General features: G+C 40.5%; 1 protein-coding gene across 1 annotated transcript in view; it reads left to right on the top strand.

The window, feature by feature from the left end:
- The window catches only part of SPIRE1 (spire-type actin nucleation factor 1), a 208,556-nt gene that overhangs the window by 97,272 nt on the left and 95,513 nt on the right, over window positions 1-15,771 (top strand). The window contains exon 3 of the mRNA XM_011985524.1: window positions 14,515-14,748. Within this exon, the coding sequence (XP_011840914.1) occupies window positions 14,620-14,748 (129 nt within the window). The 5' untranslated portion in view covers window positions 14,515-14,619. The remainder of the gene's footprint in view (window positions 1-14,514; window positions 14,749-15,771) is intronic.

The raw sequence follows: 15,771 nt of genomic DNA, 5'->3' as shown, positions 1-15,771 counted from the left end.
CTCCATATACATTTTTAAATCAATTTTTCAGTTTCTCTAAAAGTCTTAACTAGGATTTTAAGATTGCGTTGACTTTAAGTCAGTTTGGAAAGAACTGACATTGTAGCAGTATTAGTCTTTCAATCCATAAATTTGGTATAATTTCTCCATTTACTTAGACCTTTACTTTCTTTCAGTAATGTATAGTTTTCAGTGTTAGGATATTGCAGGTTTTTGTAGGCAGAATTAACTCTTATGCAGATGCAAATACATATGCCTATTTACCACTTAAAAAGGCAACAGAGGCATATCTAAATTTTAGGGAAAGGCCAGGCTCAGTAGTTCACGCCTGTAATCCCAGCACTTTGGGAGAATCCCTTGAGACCAGCCTGGGTAACATAGCAAGACCCCATCACTACAAAAAAATACACAAATTAGCTGGGCCTGGTTGTGTGCATCTGTAGTCCCAGCTATTCAGGAGGTTGAGCAGGAGGATTGCTTAAACTCAGGGATTTGAGGTTATAGTGAGCTATGATGATGCTACTGCACTCTACCCTGGGCAACAGAGTGAGACCCTGTGTCTAAATAAATAAATAATTACTAGGGGAAGATTTTTCTTTTTTGAGAAATGACTAGCTTTTTATTTTAATTTTTTAATTACTTTTTACTCTTTTTGTTCACTGAGTCATAACTAGCCATTTTTGAGGATCTAGTTTATCAGACTGAAGTCATGAATAATTGCTGTATCACTGTCAGTAACTTCGATCCCTGTCTTTCTATCATTTTCCACTTTTTCCTCTCTACCTTCTTTTCATCACCATTCAAAACATACTTAAAACTCTGGTCTTAAAAGACAGACTAAAAAACACCTACCTCTGCCCTGTCTTATCTCCAGCTACTGCCATGTATTTTCCCTTTTCTTCATAGAATTTTCTGAGACTGCTGTGTACAAGTTTCTGTTTACTCACCCAGATTGCCCTTGCCAAAGTCTCCAGTGACCTCCACCTCACTGAATCCAGTGGACGTGTGGTAGAGTTCCTCTTCTTACTCACATTCAATACACATGACGATGCCTTCCTTCTTGAAATATTTTCTTTCTTTGGTTTTTGTGATACCACAGTTTTTGGATTTCATCCTTTTCTCCCTTTCCCAACCCTGTTGCTCCTTTACAGTCCAATCTCTTGGTTTGTCATCCTCTGGCCAGCCACTGAATGTTTAGTTCTTCTCCTGTCTGCATTCTCTCCTTAGGCTGTCTCATACACTCTGTGAGTTCACTAACCAATGATATGCCAGGGAATCGCACTGTATGTTCCTAGCCCATGGCTCTCCTTTGCCACCCACACAGCTGCCTATCTAGTGTCTGTGATTATATTTCCCACAGGTATTTAACTTGCCATCTTTCTCATCCAAATTGTTTTTCCTCCAGTTTTCCATATCAGTAAATTCTACCACTATCCCTACTAGCTCAAGCTAGAAACCTGGGAATCATTTTTTTTTTCCTGCCTACATTTAATGCATTGTGAAGTCCTGTCTATTCTACCTCCTAAAGACTCTTTCTCTGTCTACCTACTATTATTACCCATCCCAGGAAACCATCAGCCCTATGTTTGACTCTACTGCAATAGCCTCCTGTTTGATCTTCCTGCATCTGCTGTAGCCCATTTCTAATCCATTCTCCAACACTGTATTTTTTAAGCCACATTACCTGTATATATTTTTTTAAATTAATACTTTATTTTTTTAAAGCAGTTTTATGTTTACAGAAAAATTGCTCAGAAAGTACAGAGAATTCTCACAATAATCTTAAGTCACTTTCTCCTGTTATTAATATCTTGCATTAATGCAGTACAATTGATGAACCAATATTGATACATTAAAAATTAAAAGTCGGCTGGACGCGTTGGCTCACACCTTTAATCCCAGCACTTTGGGAGGCTGAGGTGGGCAGATCATGAGGTCAGGAGATGAAGACCATCCTGGCTAACACAGTGAAACCCCATCTCTACTAAAAATACAAAAAATTAGCCGGGCATGGTAGTGGGCACCTGTAGTCCCAGCTACTCGGGAGACTGAGGCAGGAGAATGGCATGAACCCGGGAGGTGGAGCTTGCGGTGAGCCAAGATTGCACCACTGCACTCCAGCCTGGGCGACAAAGCAAGAATCTGTGTCAAAGGAAAAAAAAAAAGAAAAATTAAAAGTCGATAGTACATAAGGGTTCACTTTTTATGTTTTATATTCTATGGGTTTTGACAGATATATGATTACACATGTCCATCATTACTGTTACATAGATAGCTCATTTCTTTTTTATCTTTGAATGTTATTCCATTTTCTGGATTTACCACAGTTTGTTTACCCATTCACCTATTGAGGAACATCTTGGTTGCTTCTAAGTTTGACTATAAACATTCATGTGCAGGTTTTTGTATGGACATGGTTTAAACTTATTTGGGTAAATACCAAGAAGCATATATGCCGGATCATTTGGTAATAGTGTGTTTAGTTTTGTAAGAAACTGCTAAATTGTCCCCCAGTTTTGCATTCCCGAGAGTTTCTGTTGCTCCACACCCTTGCTAGCATTTGGTATTATCAGTATTTTATATTGTAGTCACTCTTGGAGGGGTATAGTAGTATCTTGTTGTGATTTGCAGTTCCTCATTGGCATATGATGTAGAGCATGTTTTCATGTGCTTATTTGCCATCTGTATATCTTCTTTGGTGCGGTGTACATTCACATTCTTTGCCTATTGTATAATTGGGTTGTTTTCTCACTGGATTTTAATAATTCTTTGTATATTTTGGATACCAGTTCTTCATTAGATATGTGTTCTGCAGATATTTTCTTCCAGTCTGTGACTTGGTCATTTTATTCTCTGAAAAATGTCTTTAATAAAGTCCAGCTTGGTGTTTTGATGTTGTATCTAAAACATCATTGTCAAACCCAATGCTACCTGTCTTTTAGGACTTTTATATTTTTCGGATTTTACATTTAGCTCTATCATCCCTTTTGAGTTAATTTTTGTGAAAGGTTTAAGGTCCATGTCTAGATTCATATTTTTACTTGTGCATGTACAGTTGTTCCAGAACCATTTGATGAAAAGACAATCTTGGCTTCATTTTGTATTGCTTTTGCTCCTTTGTGAAACATCAGTTGACTCTTATTTGTGTGAGTACATTTCTCGGCTCTGTACTCTGTCGCATTGATCTATTTTATTATTTCTTTTGCCAGTACCACAGTGTATCTTCTACGTAAAAAAATTTTTTAGCAATTTTTTTTGTTTTGTTTTCAAGACAGAGTCTCATTCTGTTACCCTGGCTGGAGTGCAGTGGTGCCAACATGGCTCACTGCAGTTTTTTCTGGGCTCAAGCTATCCTCTTGCCTCAACCTCCCAAATAGCTGGGACCGCAGGTGCATGCCACCACGCCTGAGTAATTTTTAAATTCTGTTTAGAGACAGGCTGGGTGTGGTGGCTCATGTCTGTAATCCTAGCACTGTGTGAGGCTGAGGCAAGAGGATCAGTTAAAGCCAGGTATTTGGGACAGTTTGGGCAACATAGTGAGACCCTGTCTCTTGAAAAAAAAAAAATGAGGTGAGATCATCTTGGTCCACAAAACATATCAGTATCCTGTATTACTTTTATTTGATAAAGACCCATATGCTTGAGATAGCCTGTATGAGACCCTATATGATTGTGTAATTGACCCCCCAACCCCTAACTGCTGGTCTAGCTTCATTCTCGCTCTTCCTCTAGTCCTTAGGATTTTTCTCAGTCATTCCATGTTCTTCTTGACCTCTGGTCCTTCATACTCAGTACTTCCTGTTTCTGGAACTCTACTATAACCCCTTCTGCTCCTGTGTAACTCCTACTTATCTTTCAGGTGTCTGTTGAAACTTTACTGTCTTAGTGAGGGCTTCCGTGACCCCAGACTAGGTTGTAGTTCCCTGTTATATGCTCCCATGACACCTCGTTATTGTAATGTTTAAATTGGTTATATGAGTCAGTTTATTATCTGTTCTCCCCAAGTCAAAAGCTCTGTGAAGGCCATAGACCTCTCTTTTCTTCATTGCTGTATCTCCATTGCCACATACACTTTGCTCTTAGGAAATGTCTGTTGACTGAATTAGTGAAGGGAACTATGCACAGTGGACATTAGCTAGGTTAATAGAAAATTATGCTTTTGAGGTATAGAGTTACTAGATGTGGGACTGCGATAGTATTTAGAGATTGTGACAAAGTATTTTATTAAAGCAAAGTATTTTTGTGAACACAGTGGAAAAATGTGAGATCATTTTATGAAGTTAGGTTGCAATCAGTGTCAGCATGGGGAAAATGTCTCTGGTATTCTGAAGGGCTTCTTAGTTGGGACTTACCTTTAAATTAATTTTCTAAAGACTCAGAATGCATACCCAGATTGGCCAGTTTTGGTCTGGGATTGATGGAGAATGTGTTAGGTGGCAGACTCTAGATTTTACATGATTCTACCAAGCTAAAATTATTGTTCAAAATAAACAGGGGCCAGGCGTGGTGGCTCACACCTGTAATCCTAGCACTTTGGGAGGCTGAGGCAGGCGGATCACTTGAGGTCAAGAGTTTGAGACCAGCCTGGCCAATATAGTGAAACCCCACCTCTACTAAAAATACAAAAATTAGCTGAGCGTAATGGATGGCACCTGTAATTCCACCTACTCAGGAGGCTGAGGCAGGAGAATTGCTTGAACCCGGGAGGCGGAGGTTGCAGTGAGCCGAGATTGTGCAACTACATTTCGGTCTGGGCGACAAAATGAGGCTCCAGCTCAAAAAAATAAAATTAATAAATAAATAGGATAAGATGGATTTATGTAACCTTTTACCAGGTCTGAAAAACATCTTTCACAAGCTAAAAAAAAGAAACACACATTAAAGGAGAAATGTGCTTAACTATTATGATGTGTGTGACTTGGCCATTATGGTTGACTGTAAACCCAAAGGGTTGATAATTTAATGAGCTTACCAGAAATCTGAATACTGAACTGGTTGTATTTATGTGGTGTGGAACAAGGAAAGTCCTCATTTGGTGTGTTCTCTGATGATTATACAACACATGGAATAGGATTTAATTCTTGATGCCACCTTTTAGACCAAGAATGGCAGAATGGGAGATGTCCAGGTGTGCAGTTCTGTGGGAGACGACAATTTTGGATATGGAATTCCATAAGTCAGGAGGACTCCAGCCTGACTTTGTTACATATTAACTGCCTCAGTTTTCTCATGTTTCAAATGAGAAAAATTAATGTCTGCTTCCTAGGAACATTTAATGTATAGAGGAAAACATACTCCTAAAGTGCTATACAGATATAAGGAAATCACAGTATTTGATTGACAAGGGGACTTGAAGAAACTTTTCTGGTTTTGGTTTTAAAATTTTTAAGCTGGAAAAGAGGGGATTTTGGTAATGAAGCATGACAACAAAGGCAGTAGCAGCTGCTGTTTGTTAGATGAGGACTGAAAGGGCTGGGCGCCGTGCTCAACAACCTTGATATTTGATATAGGTCATCTCCATTGCAGCAGATTTGACATTTAAGACTTATGCTATCTATTGCTATTTACACATGTTAAACAAAAATTTTAAAGCGCATACTCCATGTAGAGCAAAGTGCTGCATTCTAGCAAATACCAAGAAGAATCATACTTGATCACGCCAGCAAAGGACACAAATATGGACTCCAATACTTTTAGGAAGTCAAAGTCAGCACAAAGAGGGGCTGGATGAAAGGGAATAACACGGTGACGGGAAGGCTTGGTTATGGGATGGGTGGTGGGTGCTCTGCACGAAGCATTGGTGTTAGTGTGTGTGCTGCTATTCAACAGTGAGGCTGCCCTCAGTGGTCAGACCTGGCAGCTAGAGAACAAGCAGTTCCACACAGGATAAACAAGTAGATATGACATTGGAGTAGCCTTAAATTTTAGAATACGTGCTTTTATTGAGTACCCTCTTTTCTTCTACCCCATATCAATTGGTTGGGCTTTAAAACCACTTGTTCCATTTAGCTCTAAAACTTTACACTGTAATTCATGTTCATTTTAACGAATGTCAGAGGCCCCGGAAATGTCCAAGGGTTAGGTAAGGGGGCTGGTGCTACTGTGATAGCACATGAGCAACGGTTTTCCATCGGCCTCGAGACTAGTAACTCAGATGAATATTTTAGATGTGATGCTGTCTTTTCTCTCTCTCTCTCTCTTTTTAAAAAGCATTTCCACATGTTTTGGCCAATAATTTCCTGTAATTTGCATAAATAAGTATATATCTATGCAAAGTCACCTGTCCAGGTACTCTTACATTTCAGTCATTTTTCTGGTAGTCCCCCCTTGTCTCCAGTTCAAGACAGTGTCTGAAGAACTAGGTATATGCTTCTCTGGCAAAATATTAGACGTTCCCTCAATCCAATGAAAGTGATGAGTCAGCTGGTGCACATGCCAGTGTAATAATGCCAAGTCTTTTTATGCCTGTGTTTCTTTTTTTTTTTTTCTTTTTTTGAGACAGTCTCGCTCTGTTGCCCAGGCAGGAGTGCAGTGGCGCAATCTCAGTTTACTGCAAGCTCTGCCTCCCAGGTTCACGCCATTCTCCTGCCTCAACCTCCCAAGTAGCTGGGAGTACAGGCGCCCGGCACCATACCCAGCTAATTTTTTTGTATTTTTTTTAGTAGAGACAGGGTTTCACCATGTTAGCCAGGCTGATCTCGATCTCCTGACTTCGTAATCCACCCACCTTGGTTGGCCTCCCAAAGTGCTGGGATTACAGGCGTGAGCCAGCGCACCTGGCCATGTTATGCCTGTATTTCTAAGAGTATGGGTTAATTTTAGAACTGCTTTCTGGCTCAGGTTTAAGTTAGGAAGGGTGAGTAGACTTGGGACGTTTAACCAGACCAGATATCCTTGGGCTGGCAGTTCCTCCAGGATGGTTCAGAGCTGTTCAGGCTGGATCACCACTACAGTGATCTGCTGGAATGACAAAGATGGAAGTAACAGGTATTTCTCCTATGTTCATAAGTTCCATATCTAACTTTAAACCATATATGTCTGAGAGGAAAGAATTTATATCTTGGCTCATGCACTCATTAACTTTTGAGTTCTTACTGTTTATAAAATAATATGAAGATATAAAGAGGAATTACAGAAGGATTTTGCCTTCAAGGAGCTTAGTCTTGTTGGAGAATTAAGATAGGTATATAATTAGCCATAATCCAAGGTAACAATTGAAATGTACCACATAAACATGCAAATTAACATCATGAAGATTCTGAGGAAAAAAATAGTTGTTTTGATTAATTCATAGAGATTGTGATGTGATGGTAGAATCAGGGATACCAAAGCATCATAGAGGAGATTCTTTAGAGAAAGGGGATGGAAAGATGAGTAGAGTTGGACATACAAAATGGAGGAGAAAGGCTATACAGAAAATAGAAACGATATTGAACAGTGGCCTAGAGACGAGAAAGTGTAGAGCATATAAAGGAAAGAGTAAGAAATCAGTGTAGCTGGACAGCTGTACAATAGTTCTATCAGGAGCAACATTAGTACAATTGTCTGACCTCTGGGAAGGACTGTGAGTTAATGAGACTGACAATAACAGTATCCCAGTTAAGTTTACAAAGTTTTCTTTTTGTAACCAGAAAACCAGCATTCAGTTTGATTTATTCTTTCTTATCAATGGGAGAGCAAGAGAAACAAGAAGGATGGCGATGACTCTATATCCTACCCACGTTTTCATCCACTAAAATGTTCTAACATCAGAGATTTATAACCTTGTTTGTGCTAGGGACCTCTTTAGTATTCTGATGAATAATTTCTTCTCATAATAACGTATTTGTTTTGTTTTTGAGACATGATCTCACTCTGTCACTCAGGCTGCACTGCAGTGGTGTAATCACGGCTCACTAGAGCCTTGACCTCCTGGGCTCAAGCGATCCTCCCATCTCAGCCTCCAGAGTGGCTAGGACCACAGGCCACCAACACCTGACTAAATTGATTTTATTTTCCTAACATTTTATTTTATGTATTTTTTGTTTTATTATTTTATGTTCCAGGATACATGTGCAGGATGTGGAGGTTTGTTACATAGGTAAACATGTGCCATGGTGGTTTGCTGCACCCATCAACCCATTACCTAGGTATTAGGCCCAGCATGCATTAGCTATTTTTCCTGATGCTCTCCCACCCCCTACCCACAATGCCTGGCTAGTTTCTTAAAAAATTTTGTAGAGACGGGATCTCACTATGTTACCCAGGCTGGTCTTGAACTTCTGGGCTCAAGTGATCCTTCTGCTTCTGCCGCCCAACTTGCTGGGATTACAGGCATGAGCCACCACACATAGCCTAATGTCTTTAAATGCATACAACACAATTTCTAAGATTATAAAATAAACTATACTAAAATATAGTTACCACAATAAAATTATAATATAGTTTTATGTATATGCTTCTTCATATGTACCTTAAATTACATGATATTGGCAGATGCAATTAATTTTAGAGTGGTGATGAGTATTATTTGAGACATCTGCAACTACTGTAATTTAACATGAAAAGATCTGTTTTCTATTGGTGACAACACAAATATGCTGATACTATTGTGGTTTATCACTTAGATTCACAGTTGAATGAAATGTTTAATTTCAGTTACAGAGTAGCCAAAGAAGGAAGGGGTTTATTTCACCCGGAGCATTGGCAAGACTTCCTGTCTCAAGAGCCGAGCTCCCCGAGTGAGCAGTTCCTGTCCTTTTTCAGGGCTCACAACTCTAAGGGAGTCTGTGTGAGAGGGTCATGATCGATTGAGCAAGCAGGGGGTATGTGACTGGGGGTTGCATACACTGGTAATTAGAAGGGAACAGAATAGGACAGGGATCTTCACAGTGCTTTTTTAATGCAAATAACCTATTAGGTCAGGGGTTGATCTTTAACTACCAGGCCCAGGGTGTGGCACCGGGCCGTCTGCTTGTGGATTTCATTTCTGCCTTTTAGTTTTTACTTTTTCTTTCTTTGGAGGCAGAAATTGGGCATCAGACAATATGAGGGGTGGTTTCTGTCTTACTGTGGCTGAAACTGGTATCCCATATGCAAGACATAGTCCTCCTTATTCTTCCCTCTCCTCTCTTCAAGTGGAAAAAAGGGGCCTCGTTCGGAGCTGCGGACTGTGCTGCTTGGCGTTGGGAGAGGGGTAGTGCAAGCACTCTTTTAGCGGTCCTGGCTGGTGTCTCAGTAGGTCACGTACCACACAAGTCCACTGGCTCTGAGCCCAGCTCAGCACCAGGACTTGCCAGGAGTTGCAGTCCTTGTGGCTTAGAGTGCCTTTCAAGTTCGTTTAGAGCCCCAGAGCGCTTAAGCTTGCAGTGGTAAGGCTTGCCAGAACTCAAGTTCCCACTACTGGGATAGGCGTTTGGGCGATTCCTCTCTGGCTGGGGCTGGTCTAAATGTTCCCTTTGTAAGTGGTCATTGGCCTCAGCCCGATTTACTTTCCCCTGTGACAGGACAACACTGAATTCGGTGCAAAGTCTCACAGTTGCTGTGCTTTTCTTCTCCCAAGCACATAGATTCTCTCTCTGCGGCCCATGGCCGAGGCCAGGAGGTGGGGGAGGGGTGGCGTCAGCACTTCAAGACTGTCTTTCCTTCCCTCTTTGGTGCATCTTTCAGTGATCTGCAGTTAAAACCGGGTACTGATTTCTGGTTCTTATGAAGGTGCCTTTTTTGTGATAGTGGTTAAATTTGGTGTCCCTGCAGGGCTGATGATCAATAAAGCCATCTATTCTCTCCCAACCCAGATTTTTTTTTTTTTTTTTTTCTGAGATGGAGTCTCAGATGGAGTCTGAGATGTCGCCCAGGCTGGAGTACAGTGGCGTGATCTTTGCTCACTGCAAGCTCCGCCTCCCGGGTTCACGCCATTCTCCCGCCTCAGCCTCCCAAGTAGCTGGGACTACAGGCGCCCGCCACAACGCCTGGCTAATTTTGTGTTTGTATTTTTAGTAGAGACGGGGTTTCACCGTGTTAGCCAGGATGGTCTCAATCTCCTGACCTCATGATCCGCCCGCCTCGGCCTCCCGAAGTGCTGGGATTACAGGCGTGAGCCACCGCACCTGGCCACAACCCAGACTTTTAAGAATAAAATTCTGTAACTTTTTGAAAAGATTGCTACTACATATTTTATTTTATATATACAAAAAGGAACTCAGAAGTAGATGTATTACTGTTATAAAGCATTTTATCAATTTAATTATGAGATACTTATTTAGTATCTGCTATGAACCAAAGTACTGTATAACATACTGTGAACAAAATAGACAAGATCCAAGACCTCCTGGAACTTACATTTTAGTGGAGAAAGTAGACCATAAACAAACATTATGGTTTGAGGTGCTTATTATTCACATGGATGTATTAAGTAGACCATATGATATATTGCCTGCATCCCAGAGACAAACTGTAGATTAGTAATATAAGTTAAGGAAAGATCGGAATACATACTGTATTTGTAGCATTGGCTATGTATAAGAGCATTTTGCAAGAGATTGTGGAAGCAAGTAGAGTGCATGAGCTCTGAAGAACTCCATCAGTTAAACAGTTGCAGGAGGAAGGATCTATAGACAGATTGAGAAGTAATTGTTGAGAGAAAATCTAGAATCCAGAGTGTTTGTGACTTTAGTGTTTGTGTCTCAGTGGTTTCAGAAGGAAAGACATTAGATGGAAATGAATTAAACAGTGAATGGAAGGAGAGAAAGGAGAGATGGGCTCGTTACAGATAGTGGCTCATGTCTGTAATCCTAGCACTTTGGGAGACCAAGGCAGGAGGATTGCTCGAGCCCAGGAGTTCAAAACTAGCCTGGGTAACATAGTAAGACCCCATCTCTGCAAAAAATTTAAAAATTAGCCAGATGTGGTGGCATACACCAGTAGTCCCAGCTACTCAGGAGGCAGGGACTGCAGTGAGCCGTGATCGCACCATTGCACTCTAGCCTGGGTGACAGAGCGAGATCCTGTCTCTCTAGAAAAAAAAAGAAGAAGAAGAAATGACAACTCTTGAGAAAAACAAGCACTACATAAACTGCTGCCTTACCTTCATGATTCTATATAAACGAATAGCTGAGATTTTTCTCTTTTCATCTTCATCTTCCAGGCCTTCTTCTGCAGCCTCATAAGATCGTCATTGCTACCATGAGCATTGCTACCGCCTTTTCGGGAGGTTTGCTTGTAAAGGGAGCACAGAAATGAGATTGCACTGGAGGGTATGAGGGGTTGGGAGAGTGGGGCTGACCTTTACACTGGAATGGAAAACCTACTCCTCCACTGTGAAAGGAAGGAAGGGCAAATAAGTATAGATTCCTGTAAGTTTGTACATTTGAAAGTGGGAAAATGATTGTTTTATTTGGAGCTGAGCCCTAGAGAGGTAGAAAAGAGTGTTGGATTAAAGAGAAAGATGATATAAAATGAATTCTTGAAGAATGGATCCACTCCTGTAGGCAAAGTAACTGAGTAGAGAAAAGAGCAAGCTTGCTGAGTGATTCTTGGGTCTTTGCTATGGTTGGAAGCCATTGCTGGTTTTGATATTTGCAATGGTTTTGTGATTTTTCTCCCCCCAGCTCTAGAGGGAGGGATACGGTTATGTAAGAGGGTTTTCCCCCCTCCCTAGGAAGAAGGGTAGGGTTGGCTGGGCACAGTAGCTCACGCATGTAATCCCAGCACTCTGGGAGGGAGGCCGAGGCTGGGTGGATCACGAGGTCGGGAGATCGAGACCATCCTGGCCAATGTGGTGAAACCCCGTCTCTACTAAAATATAAAAAAGTGTCCCGGCGTGGTGGTGCACACCTGTACTGCCAGCTACTCAAGAGGCTGAGGCAGAGGAATCGCTTGAACCCAGGAGGTGGAGATTGCAGTGAGCTGAGATCGCACCACTGCACTCCAGCCTGGTGACAGAGCAAGACTCTATCTCAAAAAAAACAAAAAGCAACAAAAACATACAAAAAAAAGCAAAACAAAAAAAGAAGGATAGGGTTATATAGATGGTTAGAGTCATCCAATCGTGTAAAACTCAGTTAATTGTGATTTCTCACTGGGAATAATTGCAACAAGACCTTCTCAGCCTTAAAAAATTGTATACAGAATGTAATCTAACTTTTTTATTTCTGAGACTTTCATTAGTGGGATGCTCTGATTGTTAAAGTGACTGCTCTAGGTTCAGTTTAACAAGTTTTTTCCTAATGCACACCACAGTGTTAGGCTCTGCCATCTTTGAAAGTTAAAATCCTTGCCCTAAGCAGCACCTGCCTGTGGTGAGAATGGTACATGCTATGAGAGCAATGTGCACCCTGTGCCAGGGAAGCACTGAAATGGTACCTTCTCCTGAACAGGCTGGTGGACAAATTTGGGGTTGTCCTGGGACTCTGCCAGGAGGGATGACTAAAGTAGTCAATTGCCTTGGAACTTAGAAGATCCATTGTTTAAATTCATTTTTGTAGTAGAAAACAGTGCATGGTGGCTCATTCGTGTAATACTAGCACTTTGAGAGGCCGAGGCAGGCCAATTGCTTAAGTCCAGGAGTTCGAGACCAGCTTGGACAACATGGTGAAACCCTGTCTCTAAAAAAATTACAAAAAAAATTAGCCAGGCCTCGTGGTGTGTACCTGTTTTCCCAGCTACTAGGGAGTCTGATGTGGGAGGATCACCTCAGCCCAAGGAGGTTGAAGCTGCAGTGAGCCGTAATTGTACCACTGCACTCCAGCCCAGGTGACAGTGAGACCTTGTCTCAAAAGAAGAAAAAAAAAAAAAAGAAAGAAAAGAAAAGAATGGCTACAGTGCCAGGTCAGACCATAAAAACCAGTGAAAATAGTACATATTTTCAGTAAGAAATATTTTTAAACAGTATTGTGTAAACACTTAGAAGTTAAGAATTTTTAAGCATAATATTCATTTTGAATGCTAGGATTGAGAAGATATTATTTCATTGGTAAAGTAGATTTCAGATTTTGTAGAGAATTTTTGAATTTTTGTAGAGAATTTTGAATGAGTGAGTGCTTTTAAGGGCTACAGTCAATGATTCTCTGTTTAACTTGTTAGAAACTTCTGACTTTATTTTTTATTCGTGATGCACTTTTTTTAAAATGTGGTATTACCAGCTATAAATGAAATAATGAAAATGAATGATTTTATGTATTTATTTTGGGAGTAACTGATAAACATTGGAAAAGAGTGGGCTGAAGGAAGGAGAGGGCAGTGAGAACATTTTTGAGTCCCTATAATAAGTCAGATACTGTACCAGGTACTTCCATGCATAGTCTTAACAGAATCTTAGTAAATGCAGGTATCATTGACATCCCCATTTAACAGATGAGAAAAGTCATCACTAAAATGATTTGCCCTGAGGCAGCTGGCTAGTGTTGTAAAAGTCAGGATTTAATTTTAATTCTTTGGCTTCATTGCCTGTTGTTGTTGTTGTTGTTGTTGTTGTTGTTGTTGTTGTTTTTGAGATAGAGTTTTGCTCGGCCACCCAGGCTGAAGTGCAGTGGTGCAGTGTCGGCTCACTGCAACCTCCGCTTCCCCGGGTTCAAGCGATTCTCCTGCCTCAGCCTTCCAAGAAACTGGGATTACCAGCACACGCCACCACACCCAGCTAATTTTTGTATTTTTAGTAGGGATGGGCCACGTTGGCCAGGCTGATCTCAAACTCCTGACCTCAAGTGATCCGCCCACCTCAGCCTCCCAAAGTGCTGGGATTACGGGCATGAGCCACTGTGCTGGCTGCCAGTGTTCTTTGGAGAGAGAGCAAGAGAGAGAGAGAGAGAGAGAGAGAGAGAGAAAACAATAAAATTAAAAGGTTTTATATGTGATTTTTTTGTTTAATAGCAGAAAGGCAGTATTGAGAAATAAAGTGGGATTTCCTGCATTGGCCAAAGTCTGGAGCAGTTGTCAAGGTGGTATGCAACAGTGGTGTATCTACTGTTGATACGTGAGATTCATTTGCCCGGTAGTAATATTGATGGAGGTGGGTGGTAGGGAGGAATATCTGTGAGCTACCTTGAAAATTCAGGGTTTGCAAAAGGTCTCTCATTTGTTTGCATCGTCTGAGAGAGACGTGTTTTCATTGATTGAATGGAACTAGAGGAATGTGTGTATATGGATATAACAGATTTTTGTTGTTGTTTAGGTTTAAGTTAATTGCTACCCATAACTGAGTTTTCAGTCTTTCAGATACTTGGGATGTCTGTGAATATCTAAATAGATAAACATTGGGATAAGAGTTTTGAGAGGATATATTTTTTGATAACTATATCTGTTCTCAGAAATACCTTTTGGACATATGGAAAATCAACTTGGTTAATATTTTATAAATGAATGGCAAATATAGATTTTTAACACAAAGTGTAAATCTAAGAGAATATAAAAAGGGTTTATGTATGTGTTGTATGTTGGTTTGAGGGAAAAAAATCATACTAACCATTTTATGCCTCACAATTAGTCCTAGAAAGCTCTTTAGTCATCTCCACTAACCACTTTTTTAAATGTTTCTAGGTCATTGAATCTTTGGGAATTATTATTTATAAAGCACTGGACTATGGTTTGAAGGAAAATGAAGAAAGGGAATTAAGCCCTCCCCTAGAGCAGCTCATCGATCGCATGGCCAACACGGTAGAAGCTGACGGCAGCAACGATGAGGGCTATGAGGCTGCAGAAGAAGGCCCGGAAGATGAAGAAGATGAAAAGAGGAAAATCGCAGCTATTCGGTCGTATAGAGATGTCATGAAGGTAAGGCAGCGTTTTATGCAGTACTTGTTTTTTTTCAAGAGTTACTATTTCTTCTTTTTTTTTCCCCCTGGAGAGATGGTCTCACTCTGTCGCCCAGGCTAGAGTGCAGTGGTGGGATCATGGCTCACTGCAGCCTCTGCCTCGTGAGTAGCTGGGACTACAGGTGTATGCCACCACACTTGGCTCGTTTTTAAATTTTTTGCAGAGATGGGGTCTTGCTGTGTTGGTCAGCTTGGTTTTGAACCCCTGGGCTCAAGTGAGCCTCCTGCTTTGGCCTCCCGGAGTGTTGGGATTACAGAAATGAGCCACTGTGTCCAGACTGTTATTTTTTAAAAATTGAATGGTTGACACATATCTGTATTTATTTAAAAATAGTAAAGAAAGAATGGTGATTCAGCATTTAATAATAGTTCCCAGACTTGTCAGCAGCCTGAACATGGACATTTGTGATTGAATCATAACTCAAGAAACCGCTTTTAGATATTATATGTCCCTTATCATTACATATCATGTGTCAGCTTGACTGGGCATTATGTCTTCAGTTGACCTCTGTATGGCCTTTTTCTAGAGTAAATAACAACTGTGATCCACTTACCTACATGAAGATTTGGCATCTCAAGTATAACAACTGATTGTTATAGGTTTTCTTGACTTACCTAGTGGTATTTATATGTAATGAAGCAAGTTTGGTTGGTTATACTTAATTTTTCTCTTTTAAATTTTGCTGTGTACTTGAAGGTCATAAAATCTACCATGCCAAATGTGCAGAGATTAACATCAAACATATTTGTCAAATTAACCATAAAAGCGTTCTGTTTTCAGTTACTTATATATGATATTTACTAGGTTTTATACTTATATATGATATATATACTTACATATGATATTTACTAGGTTTTATAAGCAGTGTCAATTGTGTATCTCTTATTTTCCAGCTTTTCATAAAGTGTTTCAGAGACAGGAATATAGAGGCACTGTGACAATGGTAGTTTTCAAGTGTGCTGAGTGCCCCGTTCCTTAGGC

This window comes from Mandrillus leucophaeus, unplaced genomic scaffold, assembly GCF_000951045.1.
Source record: "Mandrillus leucophaeus isolate KB7577 unplaced genomic scaffold, Mleu.le_1.0 Scaffold286, whole genome shotgun sequence".
Taxonomy (NCBI): domain Eukaryota; kingdom Metazoa; phylum Chordata; class Mammalia; order Primates; family Cercopithecidae; genus Mandrillus; species Mandrillus leucophaeus.
Note: the sequence above shows the minus strand (reverse complement) of the source record. Positions and strands in the feature narration are given on the sequence as shown.